Here is a 19,693-nt window from a genome sequence, read left to right on the forward strand (position 1 = left end):
CCCGCCTTGGCCTCCCAAAGTGCTGGGATTACAGGCTTGAGCCACCGCGCCCGGCTGTAGAGGTTTATATAGCAGTTCTTCAAATTACATTGTTCTGTTCAATGTCATTTTGTTATAACAGTGATGACGAAAAAAATAACAATTCCCATCTGGGGCCACTGTCTGTGTGGAGTTTGCATGTTCTGTCCATGTCTAGGTGGGTTTTCTCTGGGTCCTCCTGTTCCTCCCACATCCTAAAGATGTGCACACGAGGTGAACTGACATGTCTAAATTGTCCTTATTGGAATGGGTGTGGGTCTGAGTGTGCCCTGCTATAATGTATGCATAGCTCACATTATTTCAGTGTTTAATATTGGAAGTCTTTTGGGTCTTTATTTAGAAGTTTAGTGGTGTTTTTGTGACCAGAAATATACTGTAGGAATATAACTCTTGTTTATGTCACTTAGCCTACGGTAAAATAGGTTTCGTTTTATGTTGTTAAGCTTAAAGTTACAGTTTCCAAGAATCTATCTGTGATGTTAAATGAGGAGTTACAATATTTAGTGTTCTGCATCAATAAAAGGTCTGTTGAACTTATTGGGTCCAACGTTTTAGGAGTAATGAGAATTTGCCCTCCTTTTATTTTCAGGCATCGATCCATGTTTTTTAAACTGTTAGTATCAGCAAAATTAGGTACAGGTTATAACAATCTTTGCTGGTTGTATATTTCTCAACAGGCAGGTATAATCTTTAGTTTATATTTCTGGATCAGAATATTCTGAAAACGACAGTTCTATTAAAGTAAATTCAGTCGTGTGTAGCTTAATGATGGGGATCTGTCCTGAGAAATGCATCATTAGGTATTTCATTATTGTGTGGGCATCATAGAGTATACTTACACAAACCTAGGTGGTATAGCCTATTAGACACCTGGGATGTATGGTATGACCTATGGCTCCTAGGCTGTAGACCTGTACAATTCTGAATACTGCAAGCAGTTATAATAGTAAGTATTTGTATATCTAAATGTATCTAAACATAGAAAAAATACAGTAAAATGCAATATAAGAAATAAAAAATGGTATTCTTGTATAAGGTACTTACCATAAATAGAGCTTGCAGAACTAGAAGTTGCTCTGGGTGAGTCAGACATTACTGTATACAACTGTAGACTTTATAAACACTGTACACTTAAGCTAATTTTTTTTTTTTTTTTTTTTTGAGACAGGGTTTCACTCCATCATTCAGTCCAGAATTTGGTGGTACAACCACAACTCAATGCAGTCTTGACCTCCCAGGCTCAAGCAATCCTCCCACCTCAGCCTTCTCAATAGCTGGGACTACAGACGCTCACTACCACATTTGGCTAATTTTTACATTTTTTTGTAGAGGTGGGGTCTCACTTTGTTACCTCAGTCGGTCTTGAACTCTTGGGCTCAAGCGGTCTGCCCGCCTTGGCCTCCCAAAGTGCTGGGATTACAGGTGTGAGCCACCACACCTGGCCATAGGCTACACTAAATTTATTTAAAAATTTTTTCTTCGATAATAAATTAAACTTAGCTTACTGTAACATTTATGCTTTATAAACTTTTTAATTTAAAAAAACTTTTTTTTTTTTTAGACAGAGTCATGCTCTGTTGCCTAGGCTGGAGTACAGTGGCATGATCTCAGCTCACTGCAACCTCCGCCTCCCGGTTCAAGTGATTCTCCTGCCTAAGCCTCCTGAGTATCTGGGACTACAGGCATGTGCCACCACGCTTGGTTAATTTTTGTATTTTTAGTAGAGATGGGGTTTCACCATGTTGGGCAGGCTGGTCTCCTAATCTCAAGCGATCCACCCACCTCGGCCTCCCAAAGTGCTGGAATTACAGGTGTGAGCCACCATGCCCAGCCTAAAAAAACTTTTTGATTCTTACATTTTAAGCTTAAAGCACACACTATACAGCTTTCTTTATATTGTTATTCTATAATCTTTTTTCCATTTTTTTTTTTAAATTTTATTTTCTACTTTTAAAAATTTTGTTAAAAATTAAGACATAGAGCTGGGCGCAGTGGCTTGTGCCTGTATCTTAGCACTTTGGGAGACCAAGGTAGATCACTTGAGCCCAGGAATTCGAGACCAGCCTGGGCAAGATGGTGAGACCCTGTCTCTACAAAAAAATTAACAACTTAGCTGGGCACAGTGGCGTGCACCTGTAGTCTTGGCTACTTGGGATGCCGAGGCAGGAGGATAGCTTGAGTCCAAGAGTTTGAGGTTACAGTGAGCTATGATTGTATCACAGCACTGCAGTCTGGGTGACAAAGTGATTCCCTGTCTCTAAAAAAAGAACAAAAACCAAACTGTAACACAAACACTCACATTAGTCTAGGCCTCTACCAGGTCAGGACCATCTAGACCAGGTGATAGGAATTTTTCTGCTCCATTATAATCTTATGGGACCACTCTCATATATGTGGTCTGTTGTTGACCAAAATGTCGTAATGTTATACATGACTATATTCACCAAATTTGTGCTTTTCCAGCCCTGGTGATATTTATATTTTATTATAGGATTGAGGCTGGGAAGAAAGGGTTAACTTCTCAGAGACTCATCTGTTCTCAGTGCTAAGAAGCAAATCTTCTTCCAGTAGCTGGCCACTGCCTGCTGAGTAAAGTCCATACTTTTTCTTAGCAAGTCATTTTAAAGCTCTTCATGACCTTTATGGCTTCAGTTTTCTGCATCCTATACCCTGCCCTCCCCACAATCTAGGTATTCATTGTTACCTTGACATCCTGAACTCTTCCATGGGCCTGCCTTTGCTTAGAACAGTCCATCAGCTGGACATTCCCTTTGTCTTTTGTTTCAACCTGTTCAACTTCAGCTTATCCTTCCAAGATCCAGGTATGGTGTTTCATTTTCCATGAAGCTTTCTCTGATTCTACTTGGCCAAAAGTCATCCTCTTAAGCTCCATTGCACTCTTCTCTTGAGAAATCTATGGCATTCCCTTTTGGGGCTGTTTATGTGTGGCATACCTTATCTCACCTAGAGGAAACTGCTCCATAAAAGCTGGGTTCTAGTTTTAGCCATCACTGTAATCCCCACAGCATCCAGCCGTACACCTTCACACAATAGGGACTCCTATGTTCATTGAGTGAATTGTCAGTCACCATTTTGAAAGTGTCTTCATTTTGTCTTATCTTTTCAACTGGATAACCATTTGAGCCCACTGTTATCTGTAAGAGCTATAGAACAAACTGTTGTGAAACAAAAAACACTTCATCCCATGTTGATACGTTTAGAAAGTTTATGGTCTGAGAAAATCTGTGCCTTTTAAACCTCAGAGGGCAGGTGTATTAACAAACTACAGAATTTTCAAATAAATGAAGAATTCCATTACCTCACTATTACTGTTGATGAATTGGCCTCTGACAGCACTTAAGCATCAAAACACACAGCGTCTTTTCAGGTGAGAGGCTGACATGAGGGATTTGATTAACTTTTAGAAAAGTCTTATGAAAAAGGACTGTTGAACTTTTTCCCAATTTGTTTCTGCTGTGGAATATGCTCTGTGTCCTATCAAGTAGCCAAATGTTTTTCTATGCCCTGTTTCATTATTGTCACAAAGTGCGGTTTTTGTTTGTTTGTTTGTTTGTTTTTTTGGAGATGGAGTCTTACCCTGTCGCCCAGGCTGGAGTGCAGTGGTGTGTTCTTGGCTCACTGCAATCTCTGCCTCCCAGGTTCAAGCAATTCTCCTGCCGCAGTCTTTCAAGTAGCTGGGATTACAGGCGCATACTACCATACCTGGCTAATTTTTGTATTTTTAGTAGAAACGGAGTTTCACCATGTTGGCCAAGCTGGTCTTGAACTCCTGACCTCAAGTAATCCGCTCACCTCAGCCTCCCAAAGTGCTGAGATTACAGGTGTAAGGCACCACACCCAGCCTATAAAGTGCTATTTCTTAAGCACTACCTGGGGTCAGAGGTTACAGTTTTTTTGTTTTTTCATTTTGAGAGTCTTGCTCTGTCACCCAGGCTGGAGTATAGTGGCGCGATTTCGGCTCACTGCAACCTCCATCTCTCGGGTTCAAGCAATTCTCCTGTCTCAGCCTTCCAAGCAGCTGGGATTACAGGCGCATGCCACCACACCTGGCTAATTTTTGTATTTTTAGTAGAAACGGGGTTTCACCATGTTGGCCAGGCTGGACTTGAACTCCTGACCTCAGGTGATCCGCCCACCTCAGCCTCCTAAAGTGTTGGAATTACAGGCGTTAGCCACTGCACCCAGTCTACAGATTTTGAATCACATCAGTTAATCTCATTTGGGATCACGTAGTCAGCCTTCTTTTTATTTTCAGATGGAGTCTCACTCTGTTACCCAGGCTGGAGTGCAGTGGTGTGATCTTGGCACTGCAACCTCTACCTCCCGAGTTCAAGCAGTTCTCCTGCCTCAGCCTCTGGAGTAGCTGAGATTCCAAGCGCACACCACCACACCTGGCTAATTTTTGTGTTTTTGGTAGAGACGGGGTTTCACCATGTTGGCCAGGTTGGTCTCAAACTCCTGACCTCAGGTGATCTGCCGGCCTTGGCCTCCCAAAGTGCTGGGATTACAGGTGTGAACCACTGCACCCGGCCATGTGAACTGGCCCCCGGCCATGGGATTACAGGTGTGAACCACTGCACCTGACCTTCTGTCAGATACCCGAGTTCCCACCAAGCGTTGATTCACTTCTCAGAGACAGGCAAATTCTCTACTTTTTAAGGTTGTCAGTTTCATTATTCAAATCTTCAGACACTCAGGCCAGGCACAGTGGCTCATGCCTATAATCCCAGGGCTTTGGGAGGCTGAGGTGGAAGGATGACTTGAGTCCAAGAGTTCGAAGTTACAGTAGGCTATGATTGTGCCACTGCACTGTAGCCTGGGTGACAGAGCAAGACCCTGTCTCTAAAATTAAAAAAAACAAAACTTTAGACATTCCTGTTAGTAAGCTTTTGATTTTGCTCTTCAATGTTGAGTATATCTTTCTCCCTCTGTGACCTGCCCATTGGTTCTGATTCTAACGCTTTGGTTTTGTTTGTTGAGACAGGGTCTCACTCCATTACCCAGACTGGAGTTCAGTGGCACCATCATGGCTCACTGCAGCCTTGACCTTTTGGGCTCGAGAGATCTTCCTGCCTCAGCCTCCTGAGTAGCTGGGACTGCAGGCATACATCACGGCACCTGACTAATTTTCATATTTTTTGTAGAAACTGGGTCCCACTGTGTTGCCCAGGTTGGTCTCAAACATCTGGGCTCAAGTGATCTTCCTGCCTTGGCCTCCCAAATGCTGGGATTATAGGTGTGAGCCACCAGGCGTGGCCTGATTCTCTTTGGTAAACAGTTTAATCACTTTTCTACAATGTTTAAGTCAACTTTCCTGTTTTTCTCTAGATTAAATATCTTCTGGTCTTCTTAAGATACTTCTGGTCCTCCTATTTCTTAAAATATAATGTTCAAAACTGTGGATAGTATTCCAAATAGGTTCTGGTTTGTGTTGAGTAGAACAAAAGTCTCACTTTACACACTGAGGATATTATATTTGCATTACTGTATCTAAAATCACATTAATTTGGAGGGCAACATTGTTATCCTCTTGATTCCTACTGAGCACATAATATCAACTTAAGCCTGTAAGTCTTTTCATATATATGTAGGCATGAGGCATGACTCATCTGTGCTATACTTTTACAGTTGTTCTTTCAGACCCAAATGCAGGATCCTGAATTTATCCCTATTAGGTTGATCTTGTTAGATTCAACCTGTTGAAGTATTTTTGGTTCATGGTTGGGTCATCTAGCACATTTGTTCTCCTGCCCAGCTTCTTGTCATCTGCAAATTTGGTAAATATGTTTTGTTTGCTCCATCTTAGTTATTAACAAAGATGTTGAGACAGGCCAAGCTGTAATCATTTCATTGTACCATACTATTGCTGGTAGATTTTAATTGGCAAGATCAATTGTGTATGGAGGTAGAATTGTCAGGTTGGATTAACTATTCCATAATTATAACAGGAATTGTCTTTTAGGTGAGTAATCCTATTGTAGCTGCTTAATGAGCTATTTAATGAGAAACAATAAAAATAAGTATGGTCTACCAGGCACAGTGCCTCACACCTGTAATCCCAACACTTTGGGAGGCTGAAGTGGGAGGAAGTCTTGAGCCCAGGAGTTCGAGACCTGCTTGCACAACAAAGTGAGACCCTCATCTCTACAAAAAAATAAAAAATTAGCTGGGCGTGGTGGTACACACCTGTGATCCCAGCTACACAGGAGGCTGAGGCAGGAGGTTCCCTTAAGCTCGGGAGGTCGAGGCTACAGTGAGCTGTGTTTGTGCCACTGCACTCCGGCCTGGGTGACAGAATGAGACCCTGTCTGAAAAAGGGGAAAACAGAAAAGAATGAACTATGGTCATGAGATGAGGAACTAGTTTGAAAAGTTGGGGACCCTGCTTATATTCCTATATATAATAAAATATAATTCTTGTATGTTTAGATGATGTAAGGTCTTGAGCAGAAAACCCTCTGGACTGACTAGAGGCAAATGTGGTATAGGGGAAAAGGTCCTAACCTTGGCCCTGTGGTATTTGTTCATTTATTTATTCAGCAAGTGTATATTGAGTGCCTACTGTACTTAAGCCCTGGAAATAAAATGTTGACAAAAACCAGACTTGATCTTTATCTTCAGTAGAGCTTACATTCTGGTGGGGGAAACAGTTTGATAATTACAGAAATATAATCATAATACTTTCTGTGATCTGTGTTCTGGACAGGTGTTGTCCAACGGAAGTATAACGCAAGCCATGTATGTAATTTAAAATTTTCTAGTACTTACATTTGAAAAAGTAAAAAGAAACAAATTTTAATAGGTTTTATGTAACCCAGTATATCTGAAATATTATTTCAACATGAAAGCAGTATTAAAAATGAATGAGATATTTTACATTCTTTTTCTTGAACTAAATCTTTGAAATCTTAAACTTGTGCCACATCTCAGCTTTGACTAGCCATATTTAAAATGCTCAGTAGCCACAGTGGAGCCACTGTATTGGACAGCACAGTTCTATACCCAGTTTTATGGACTCTGGTGTTGGGCAAATTACTTTCCTTCTTTAGGACTTCTGCTTTCATCAGTAAAATGAAGGATTCAGACTTGTTTATCTTCTAACCACAAAATGTGGTTCCCTCCAGGTATGAGGGAGCCATCCGAGGTGCCCTAAATAATCTGTATCTTGATCTGGTGGTGCTTGTGTGGGTGTATGTATAATACATAAAAATTCATCCAGGCTGTACACTTAAGATTTATACAGTTAATAGTATCTTTGTTATATTTCAGTAAAAGTTGTTTTTTTTTGTTTTTTTTTTTTTAAACTAAGTTCACTTCCAGTTTGATTTGGTGCCCTTTGCTAAACTCACTCTTAGATGAGGAGACCTTCAGTGGAAATGAGTGATGTGAAAAATGCAAACAGCCAAGTTTTTTTGTCTTCTTCCCACCTAGGATGTGTCTAGTCCGAATGAAGCAGGAAGGCCGGAGTGGGAAGTACATGTGTCGTATCATAGTTCATTTTATGTGGGAGGATGTTCAGCAGCGCGGCAGAGTCATGGGGGTAAGTGAGTGCTGTCAGATGCTGGTCCTGGACAATTCTAGAGAAGGGTTTGAGTTTGGAGTTTTATCTGTTCTAAAATGGCCCTGCTTTTAGATTTCTGTGAAATGCTGCCTAATATCAAGTGGCAGTTCAGCTAAAGTCACTTTTTCTGCCTCTGTGGAAACTCATACTCCACAGATACTTTATGTGTTTATACACATTATTTGTGATTTGTCAGTATGAAGTCATCTTGTATGGAGATGGGATTGTAAAGCCCAAATCATGGTGATAGGAGGGATGGATTTGGTGAATGGAGGGAATTAAATGATAATCCAGTTAAGGATACTATACCTTTGACACCAATTCAATATTTGAACCAGTCCTATAAATTAGTTCTGATGGAAGGCCCTGGTATGGGGCCTACACTCTCCTCAGGAACTGAAACTCAAGCTCCTTGATCACTAGCAACCTAGAAGAGTCTAGTAACATACCTACTGAAAATGTACATTGATACATTTAATAATTAACCTGAGAAAGGGGAATATATTGTATATATATGTCACATGGGATGTAATGACAATAGAAAAATGAAACCAGGCCGGGTGCGGTGGCTCAAGCCTGTAATCCGAGCACTTTGGGAGGCCGAGACGGGCGGATCACGAGGTCAGGAGATCGAGACCATCCTGGCGAACACGGTGAAACCCCGTCTCTACTAAAAAATACAAAAAACTAGCCGGGCGAGGTGGCGGGCGCCTGTAGTCCCAGCTACACAGGAGGCTGAGGCAGGAGAATGGCATAAACCCGGGAGGCAGAACTTGCAGTGAGCTGAGATCCGGCCACTGCACTCCAGCCTGGGCGACAGAGCGAGACTCCATCTCAAAAAAAAAAAAAAAATAGAAGAAAAATGAAACCAAAACACTAGAATGTAGTTGGTTATACAGATCATAGTGTGTCCAGAGTTGGTTCCTTCTGATGGGTTCTTGGTCTCGCTGACTTCAAGCATTAAGCCACAGACCTTCGCAGTGAGCGTTACAGCTCTTAAAGATGGTGTGTCCAGAGTTTCTTCCTTCCGGTGGCTTCATGGTCTCAATTGACTTCAAGAATGAAGCTGCAGACCTTCACGGCAAGTATTACAGCTCTTAAAGGTGGTATGGACCCAAAGAGTGAGAAGCAGCAAGATATATTGTGAAGAGCGAAAGAACAAAGCTTCCACAGTGTGGAAGGGGACCCAAGTGGGTTGCCGCTGCTGGCTAGGGTGGCCAGCTTTTATTGCCTTATTTGTCCTTGCCCATGTCGTGCTGATTGGTCCATTTTACAGAGTGCTGATTGGTGTATTTACAATCCTTTAGCTAGACACAGAGCGCTGATTGGTGCATTTTTACAGAGTGCTGACTGGTGCATTTACAATCCTTTAGCTAGACACAGAGTGCTGATTGGTACGTTTTTACGGAATGCTGATTAGTGCATTTACAATCCTCTAGCTAGATACGCAGCGCAGATTGGTGCATTTACAATCCTCTAGCTAAACAGAAAAGTTCTCTAAGTCCCCACTCGACCCAGAAGCCCAGCTGGCTTCACCTCTCAATAGTATCTTCTTTTGTTTGTGTTGTGTATTTTGTGTATGTAGGTCATGTTTTAGTAGCTTGTAGTTCCCTGTTACTTCTCATTTCATTGCCTCCCAGCTTGGGAGCATCCAAATTAGAACCATGACTGGGTCATGAAATGGGTTAATTTGGTTTTTTTTTGTTACAGGGCAAAGTTATCCCTGTGGACTGAGAAGTAAACAAAGTTTATGGACATATTATAAAAGTTACATATGCTCATAGAATAGAAATCAAAGAGTAAAAAGTATTGAGTTTAAAAAAACAAGTGTCTTTTTTCTCCCCAGTCTAACTCCCCAGAAGTAACCTTTTTTATTTTTTATGTTATTTTTTCTTACCTTCAAGGAAGGAGAAAAGTAACCATTTTTGAGTTGATGCGTATCCTTCACCTGAGAGCTATCTTTGTAATCATCCTCTTTGGTTCCTTTTTCATTTTTCTCACTGTTATGCTTTCTTACTGTCTTGGCTGCTGTATAATACAGGAAAAGAAAGTATTTTTTCTGTTCTCTCACTCAATTACAATTACACAGAAGGTTTCTGTGACACATTTGTGGGAGTTTCTCCCACACAGCAAACAGGCAATCAATTCTGGAGAGAGGTCGCCAGGTGGGTGTCCTCTAACCCAATTCAATTCCAATATTGTATACCCGGAGATAGTGTCAGATCCCACAGGTTGAGGGCTTTGCCCACAAGACTGCCCCCAACTTGCCACACCAGTTGCAAGCTCCAGGCTGTTTTACTTGTGCTTCTGGCCAACCGATTATAAATTGGGGTTTCCCACCCTTTCCTTGGGTTCAGTTAATTCGCTGGAGCGGCTCACAGAACTCAGGGAAACACTTATTACATTACCGGTTTATTATAAAGGATATTACAAGGGATACAGATGAAGAGATGCATAGGACAAGATGTGGGAAGGAGTGAGGAGATTCCATACCTTTCCTGGTGTGCAGCCGTCCAGAAGCATCCACCTGTTCAGCTATCCTGAAGTGCCCCAAACCCAGTCCATTTAGGGATTTTATGGAAGCTGCGTTATGTAGGCACAACTGATTAAACCACTGGCCATTGGAAATCAGTCAGCCTCTCTGCCCTCCTTGGAGTTTGGGAGATGGGACAGAAAGTCCTAACCTTCTAATCCTCCCTTGGTCTTTTCAGTGACCAGCCCCTATCCTGAAGCTACCTAAGTGCTGCCAGCCACCAGTCAATCATTAACATACAAAAAGACACCACTTTGGAGAGGCCAAAGATTTTAGGAGTTGTATGCCAGGAAAGGAGTTGAAGACCAAATATATATTTCACAATATCACAGCTGCCCGGAGTGAGATCAGCAGCCTTTAAGGTATTCACCCAGCTGAGTGTTCCCACATGCCCTCAAGTACTTACCACCCGACTCCGTGGCAACGCACAGTGGACATAAGGTGGTGTTGGCAATCTCAGTCGTATTTAATGACAGCCAGAGATACCTCCTGGTCAGCCAAAGTCCTGGCTGACTGCCAGGCAGTTACGCAGTAGCTCTTCCTTTAGTGAACCTGTTCTTATCATTGTTGACTAAACTCTACTGGAAGTTGTCTCACTAGAGCCCTATGGGCCACAGCTGTCCCTATCCTGAATAGCTTAATGAGCCATAGGTTGCTGACTCCTGGACCACAGGAATATTTTAGTTGCCTCTGCCCGCAGATGAATTTCCTTCTGGACCTCCATCTCTCTTCATCACAGTAGTCAACACTTGAGTCTTCTCCCATGTTAATTCTTATGTAGTGTCCCTTCTACTTAACTGTAAGTTTTATAAAAGCAGAAAACCATCTTATTCAGTTTTTTGCTTATGCAGTAAACATTGAATAATTGTCAAATGAATGAATATATTGAATACCAGCCTTTGGAATTCTTTTTTAAGCTAACATTTATTAGATAAATCATACCTGATTTATTAGTCTCTGATCCAAGTGTGTATCAGTGCAGTCCTGCAGGAATTAGGGGAATTTTTCCCCTATTGCATTTTATCAAGCCATTTTTTCTGTTTGGATTGTCGTAGATAGGGTGCTGCCCATAAGGAAGTGTTTTAGGTAAGCGTTTCTCAGACCTTAATGTGCCTGTGGTTCACCTGAGGATCTTGTTAAAATACAGATTTTGATTCAGTAAGTTTCAGAACAGGGGTCAGAAAATCTCCAGTTCTGAAAAGCTTCCAGGTGATGCGGATGTTGCTAGTGACAAGGGTGGGGTAGGGGCCAATAACAAGGCTTTAGGTGGTACCCCAATACAGACTCTTAAATTGCCTTTATGAAGAGAAGTGCCCAAGTTCCGATTTAGTTACAAAGACTGTAAGTAAAGGATGATGGTTTTAAAATAACAGATTTGGAAGAGTTGGGGAATTACTATTTATTGCTTTTCTGCTATAGTTGACTTGATACCTCCTTTTAACCTCATGGCATAAATAGATACGCCTTATATAGGCAAGACAATTGTATATTAACTAGTGGGTTGTGAATGCATGCATGGATGAGTGTGAGTGCATGTGTGTGTTTGAGGGGATCTCAGTCTTCTGTGTGTGTACAGCCTATAAATGGGACATGTGGTTAGGGAGAAGTAATAGGCAGTGTAGAGCCAGTCTGGCCTGGTTCTCACCCTGACTGGCAAATCTTTCCTCTTCTGTGCTTCAGTTTCTGTGTTAAAAAAAAAAAAAAAAAAAAAAAAGGTGGGGACAGGGGAGGCCTAACTGCATGAGCCCCAAGTTTTCAGCTTTTTTTCAGCTTGAAAATCTGATTTGAAGGTGGTAATTTGCAAATCTGTGTCTGTGTTATTTGGCATCCCAGGTGTACCTCTGTAAGAAAACTCATATAAAAAGTAGAATTTATAAAACCGGTCAATGTAGTAGTGATTTTTCTCATGCCAAAATCTTAGAGGTGATTGCTTTGAGTGGATTGGTGTGTGGAAGATCAAGAAATAAGAGAGCCACTTTTGAGTTAGTGATGAATAATAAATTTGCATCAAAAACTCCTTTGAAATTAGAATTCTATTCTGATTTGGTGGGAAAATTTTTATTTTACGAAAATTTGCTTTTCACCAACTTTTTGGAGCCCAACTATTGTGAAAAATGGAGCAGACTCATATATCATCGTGAAGCTGGTACAAAAAGCAGGTGTTAAATTTGAGGTTACAAAAATCACATCAATAATTTAGAGTGTTCTGACTTAAAAAAACATTATTTGGGATTTAAACTTATAAATTAGCTGTGGAAATAAAGTTCATTATATCACCTCATCTGGTCTTGTTTTATTTCATTAACTGCTTCTTAAAAATCTTTGTGAGCTGAGTTGCAGCTGAAGAGGTTGGAGACCGTTTTTCCTTGGGCCCTTGCCGCACTCCTGAGTGTTGGTAAGAGTAAAGAACTAAGACTTGACACAGCTGTAAAAACAGACAGCGCCTTTGGCCTCAGCACTTTCTCCTGGTGCAGGCAGATTTCAGATGTAAATTTCACTCTCTGCCTCTCCTACTAATGAAGTAAGTTTCTTTTGCTGGGTTTGCAGCCAGGTGTGTCCAGTCTTGTGGCTAAGGCGGGCGCTTTACTTAATTTTTCCATTTGTGACATTTCAACCAAACTTAAAAAACAAACATAAAAATTAGCTCACGGCAGTGGCTCAAAGTGTTAATGGTAACCTTAGGCTGGCTAAACGACTTCCTCTCAGTTCTGCCCTGCCAGACATCTCCACCTTGTGGCTCACAATGAGCAGGCTCAAGCTTTCCAAGACAGAGATGGGAAGGGATGGGAGTGGGCTGTAGTTGAGAAATTACAGTTTACCCTTATCAGCGGTCCTTGGCATGCCTGTTGCCTCAGCGAGACTTCCAGAGTAAGAATGCACCTTCTGTCGCCTCATGGTCCCCTGCTGTCTCTAGCAGAGCTGCTTGATGGGATGGTGCAGAGGGCCTAGGAAAAATGGAGGAACTGTGGGCTGAACTGGACTCTTGTGTAATTCTGCCTTGTTTCTCAGAACCACCATTTTGCTTTGTAAGGCCCTCTATGATCACACTCCAGACTACCTCTCCAAATTCATTTCCCCTAGTTCTTCTTGAACCTCAAATATGTGAAACCTACTAGCACATGTGCCTGGCACTTAGTAAGCACTCAGTGAACATCATATTCCATCCTTGCTTCACATACCCTTCACTCCAGCCAAGCTGAATTCCTTGCTATTTCTGTCTTGTGTCTTTGCTCACTCGGTGCATATGCCTAGATTACCCTAACACCCCAGCCTCAATTCCTTCACATCCTTCCACAGCTAACTGGAAGCCAATCCCAGTTTCCCCTAAGGAAGTACCTTAATGATTTATATCTACCCTTCTTCCAGCTCTTACTGTTTCTATTTTGTATCGTTGTCATTCACTTATGTTGACTGTCTTCCAGGTGAATTCCTGTGGTGCAGGATCACGTGCATCTGTCTCCAAAGTGCCTGTTATTGCCCCTTTCCTGAATAGGTGCCCAGTAACTATCTGAAGAATGAAAGAAGACAGTCCTGCAGGCCCAGAATATGTACTGGAAAAAGTGGGGCGAGGAGATACTGTGTTTTATTCTAAGGATATTTGTTTGCTATGTTAGTCTTAAATATTGGAAGAAAAGGAAATAAGAAATCGTTTCCCCCACCATCAACTGTTTAGTTTCTTTTCCCATACTTTTCCATCTTCTAATGGAATTACTTGATTTTTTAAAAATGCCAGTTTATACATAGGGTGTTTTATGTTTCTTTTTTTTTTGACAGAGTCTCTCTCTGTCACCCAGGCTGGAGTGCAGTGGCGCAACCTTGGCTCACTGCAACCTCTGCCTCCCGGGTTCCAGCAATTCTCCTGCCTCAGCCTCCTGAGTAGCTGGGATTACAGGCGTGCACCGCAATGCCCAGCTAATTTTTGTAATTTTAGGCGGGGTTTTGCCATGATGGCCCAGCTGGTCTCGAACTCCTGACCTCAGGTGATCCACCCTTCTCGGCCTTCCAAAGTGCTGGGATTACAGGCATGAGCCACCACGCCCGGCTGGTATTTTATGTGTCTAAACTAACAAAGGTATTAAATTTTAAGAGACTTTAGTTTTTCTGAAAATTTCCTTTCAGGCCTCTGTAATCACCACCTGTCACCAAATCTCCTCTCTTTCCCCACAAAAATTTTCAGACCTCTTCTATTTTACAACGATATAAAAATTGTACTGTTTTGCATCTCTAGGTCAGAATTAAAACTCACTGCCAAAGGTATTGTTTTTAAAGACAAGGAGCACATCAAAAGGTATAGTTAGCCTGGGCAATGTAGGGAGACCCCATCTTTACAAAAATAAAATTAGCTGGTTATGGTGGCACATGCCTGTGGTCCCAGCTCTGCGGGAGGTTGAGGTGGGAGGATCACTTGGGCCAGGGAATTCGATGTTGCAGTGAGCTGTGATCGCACTATTACACTCCTTGGGTAGGGGGAAAAATGGTGTGAGTGTAACTAAAGGACAATCCCTTGGGCTTGAGGCCATGAAAATAAGAATACATGTTCTCAGATACCAGCTATTCTTTTGAAAGTATCTAAAATGGTCTGAGCTGTTGGAGTGGATAGTCAGTTTTGAGAGAGAAGGCTAAATTCTTAGAAGTCAGAGTAATTCCATTTTGGGATTGGCTTACAAATTTAAGCAGGGTCCTACTGAAAATGTACCTCTGGAAGATACATGCCTTTCTTTACACATGTTTCCTACCCCTAGGCCTTAAGAGGTAGCAAGAGTTAGAGGAGTAGGTGCCTCAAGCAGTTTTACAACTGGTCAGACGCATGGGTGCATACAGTCAGGGTGCCAGTCCTGTTCTTCTCAGTGGCACATCGGACTCTGCGTTACTGCAGCACTACACCAACTTCAGAGATAGAACTTAACGATGGTGTGCTGTAATTACTGGTTTATATAGATCCCTCCTATTAGATTGGGTAAGGATGCATATAGAACCCTTGTAGTTACATAGGAGAATGTGCTTCTTTTTAGCAGATACATACTGAAGTATTTAGGGGTAAAATGTTTTGATATCTGGAACTTCAAATGGTTTAGCAAAAGAAAAGGTTGTGTAGATGTATGGATAGAGATAAAGCAAATGTTGCAGAAAATTAAAAATTGTGCATCTAGGCCGGGCGTGGTGGCTCAAGCCTGTAATCCCAGCACTTTGGGAGGCCGAGACAGGTGGATCACGAGGTCAGGAGATCGAGACCATCCTGGCTAACACGGTGAAACCCCATCTCTACTAAAAAATACAAAAAACTAGCCGGGCGAAGTGGCGGGTGCCTGTAGTCCCAGCTACGCGGGAGGCTGAGGCAGGAGAATGGCGTGAACCCGGGAGGTGGAGCTTGCAGTGAGCCAAGATCTGGCCATTGCACTCCAGCCTGGGTGACAGAGCAAGATTCCGTCTCAAAAAAAAAAAAAAAAAATTGTGCATCTAAAGATGTGCATCTAAGATTGTGCAAAAGGTTTAATCTTTTGCAACATTTGCTTTATCTCTACCCATGCATCTACACACTCTTTTCTTTTGCTGAACCATTTGAAGTTGCAGATATCAAAACAACTTATATACATTTTTGTTGTATTACTCTTACATCTTTTAAAAATTTTTTGAAATTCTTCAAAGCAAAAAAATTGGAGAGAAAAGAAGTATTCATGTTCTGGCTCTAACCCATTCTTCTAGTTTTATCTCCAACAAATCATACCCCTTCCTTCCAAAAAAGTTCAAGCGCATGCACACAAATACATATTCTTTTCATGGCAGACTTTCACTGGTGCTATAAGTGTGCTATGTTCTTTTATGCCTCTAGGCTTTTGTTTATGCTGTTCCATCTGATCTGGTCTTCTCCCCCGTCTACTCTGCTCACAGCACTATAAGACACAAGCTGGATAATACCTCCTCCAAGAAGCTTTTCCCAGTACTCACCAATAATGTTAATATATCTGGCCTTCTCTGAACTTACCATGGTGTGCTCGTGGTTTATGTAGGTCACTCCTATTAGATGGGATAAGGATTCTTGGATTCTGGTGTCTTAAACCACATGCCTACAGTAGTCACTACTCAAATATGTGTTAGATGAACATAAATACTTGCTGCTATTGTTAGCGTCTGGCTAGCCTTGTCTTCCAAATACTGACTTAAGAATGATCTTCTCTGATTACACTTGGATTCAATTTCTCTTACCATCCTCCCCTTTTGAAAAAGGTCCGTTCTCTCTCTGCCCTGCCTCATGGGTTCCCTGGCTCTTGTTTCATCCTGGTTATACTTTTAATCTGCTTTATAGGATGGGTAAACCTTGGAATGTCAGACTGGGTGCCTCAGAGGTTTTGAGTCTGTGAAGAGACTCAGGTATATGCATTTTGAAAAATCCCAAATTTTTTTTTTTTTTTTTTTTTTTTTTTGAGACGGAGTCTCGCTCTGTCACCCAGGCTGGAGTTCAGTGGTGTGTTCTCGGCTCACTGCAACCTCCACCTCCCAGGTTCAAGCAATTCTCCTGCCTCAGCCTCCTGAGTAGCTGGGATTACAGGCTCACGCCACCAAACCCGGCTAATTTTTTATATTTAGTAGAGATAGGGTTTCAGCATGTTGGCCAGGTGGGTCTCGAACACCTGACGTTAAGTGATCCACCTGCCTTGGCCTCCCAAAGTGCTGGGATTACAGGCATGAGCCACTGCGTCCGGCCCTAAAAGATTTCTAATGCATATTTCTGGTTAAGGTTCTACCCTCTCATTTCTGTGGTGAGGAAATGGATGTCCAGAAAAGTTCATTGATTTGGCCAAGCTCATACAACTAGAGAATAGCAGAATGAGGACCAAGACCAGATTACGCCAGTTTCCAGTCCAGTGTCCTCTTTACTATACCATGATACCTTCCAATTGAAAGAAAGAAACCTGTTCTCCTGTCTTATTACCAAGCACTGCCAAAGACCAAGAGGACAGCTTTTCTTGAATCTAAAGGCATTGCATTTATTTCTTCAGTGCACTCCCAAGCCTGAGGCCTCTTTTACTCAATTTCTAATCCAATACGGCAGAGACTTCCTACTCAACAGGACTAATAGAGATTAAGGGGGAAAAAAAAGACATGAGAATGCTGACAATGTTCTGAATTTGTTTCTTTTTCCATCGTTTAGAGTCTGAATGTCTCTACATCGTGTGAATTTGCCTTAGTTGATTTTACAATTATTTTTCAGAGACTCCTTGGTTGTGTTTTTTTTAAGGGTAGAGGAACACCGAGACTGAACACCGTGCTTGAAGGGGCCGGGCCAGGAGACTAACAAAGGCGGTATTATACTGTGTGCGGCAAAGCCAATAAATGAATTCAGGAGACACCTAGATGTGTTTCTAGAGGAGCCTGTGAGGGGAAGGGGTCTGGTGAAAAGGCAGAAAGGTGGGATTAAGATAAATTAAAATGGGGCCAGTGTGTTGGATAAGGGGACAGTCTCTTCCTGTTTCCACCATTGCTTTAGATTTCTCAATCTGCTTAGTTCAGGAGTTAAAACTAGTCTTTACCATGTACTTCATACTCACACTCCCACCCTCCCACTCTCACTTAGGAAAAGAACTTCGTTTTAAGGCTATTTCAGCATGGTACAGCAGTGTTTATTCCTTGAGTGCTGCATTTGTTGGATGTTACTGGGGAATCTTAGACTGTTTAAACTGGAAAGGAACACTGAGATAATCTGATCCAGAGATCTCAAAGTGTGGTCCCCAGACCAGCAGCCTCACCATTGCTTGGGATCTCGTTAAGCATGCTAGCTCAGGGCAGACATGGTGGCTCACGCCTGTAATCCCAGCACTTTGGGAGGCCAAGGCGGGCGGATTATGAGGTCAGGGGTTTGAGATCAGCCTGGCCAACATGGTGAAACCCCATCTCTACTGAAAATACAAAAATTAGCCGGGTGTGGTGGCGTGCACCTATAGTCCCCAGCTACTCAGGAGGCTGAGGCAGGAGAATCGCTTGAACCTGGAAGGTGGAGGTTGCAACGAGGCTAGACTGCAATTACACTCCAGCCTGGGCGACGGAGCAAGACTCCGTCTCAGGGGAAAAAAAAAAAAAGAATGCTAGCTCTAGGGCATACCCTTGATCTTCGGGGTGGGACCCAACAGTCTGTCTTCTCACCAGCTCTCTAGTTTGAGAACCACTGCTCCTAAACTAATTCTATCATTTAGGTGATTGGGAAATTGGCTCTGGAAGAGCTGCGTACAAATTAGAAACAGACTGAAGAGTAGAACTCGGGTGTCTTGGTTGCCACTCTTACTGCTCTCCTTGCTAAGAGGAGCAGGGTCTAGGCATGGGCTAACGACATGTGAAACTTGAGGATTTCAGTATAATTCAGAAGCAGAGTTCCCCAATAGTAATAGCTAACATTTATTGAGCACTTTCTTTTTTTCATGCACTTTACAAGCACCATTTGAATTTTATAACATGTTACAACAGTCTTACCTGTGAGATTAGTAACATTTCTAGCCTCATTTTACAGATGAGGAAACTAAGACTCAGAGATAGTTTCCCATAGCAGGTACAGCAGATTACCATAAACTTGGTGGCTTAAAACAACAAAAATTTATGCTCTTACAGTTCTGGAGGCCAGAAATCAGTTTCATGAGGCTGAAATTAAGGTGTCGGCAGGGCTGTGCTGCTTCTGGAGGTTCTAGGGGAGACTCTTGCCCCTTCCAGCTCTTGGTGGCTAATCACGTTCCTTGACTTGTGGCTGCATCACTGCAATTTCTGCTTCTGTAGTCATGTTGCCTTTTCTTCTATCTGAGCCTAGTTTCCCTCTGCCTCTGTCTTAAAAGGAACAATATGTATGATGGCATTTAGGGCTCAACTGGGTAATCCAGGATTCCCTCCCCGTCTCAAGTGTCTTAATTTGACCCTAGCTACAAAATCCTTTTTTGCCATATAAGGTGATACTCACAGGTTCCAGGAACTAGGACATGGATATCTTTTGGGAGACCAAATTCAGCCTACCTACCACTGTTAGGCAATTTAATTAGACTCACACAGTAAATATGGGAGCCTGGATTGGAACCCAAACCTTCTGGACTCTAGAGCCTGTGCTTTTAATTACTACTCTGTACTTACCTAAAAACTATGGCTCTAGCATTGGCATTAAGATTTTTAACCTAAGTGTTATTTTTTTCTTCTTCTAACTTCCACAGTATCCACTTGTATTGTAGCATTGAACCTTTTAGTCCTTAAGCATCTTGAGGTTTTGTTTTTGTGGGGTTTTTTGTAGAGATGGGTTCTCGCCATGTTGCCCACACTGATCACTTGAGCTTGTGCTCAAGTAATCCTCCCACCTTGGCATCCCAAAGTGCTGGGCATAAGCCACCATGCCTGGCCAAGCATCTTACATGTTGGTCCTAGCTTCTCCAGTTAGTTAGCTTCTAGAGGGCAGATATTCCATTTTTATGTTTTTAAAAATAGAGATATAATTTATATCCCATAACATGTAAATTTGCTTTTTAGTAAATTCACAGTGTTACGTACCCATCACCACTATTCCAGAATATTTCA

The 19,693-nt window shown here is 42.1% G+C and overlaps 1 protein-coding gene across 3 annotated transcripts in view; it reads left to right on the top strand.

Annotated features, from left to right (window-relative positions):
• Nucleotides 1-19,693, top strand: part of LOC105533839 (ubiquinol-cytochrome-c reductase complex assembly factor 1) — a 131,372-nt gene that overhangs the window by 76,630 nt on the left and 35,049 nt on the right. For all 3 annotated transcript variants that reach the window (XM_011972399.1, XM_011972400.1, XM_011972401.1), the window contains one exon: nucleotides 7,491-7,599. In XM_011972399.1, the coding sequence (XP_011827789.1) occupies nucleotides 7,491-7,599 (109 nt within the window). The remainder of the gene's footprint in view (nucleotides 1-7,490; nucleotides 7,600-19,693) is intronic.

This window comes from Mandrillus leucophaeus, unplaced genomic scaffold (assembly GCF_000951045.1).
Source record: "Mandrillus leucophaeus isolate KB7577 unplaced genomic scaffold, Mleu.le_1.0 Scaffold129, whole genome shotgun sequence".
Lineage (NCBI taxonomy): Eukaryota > Metazoa > Chordata > Mammalia > Primates > Cercopithecidae > Mandrillus > Mandrillus leucophaeus.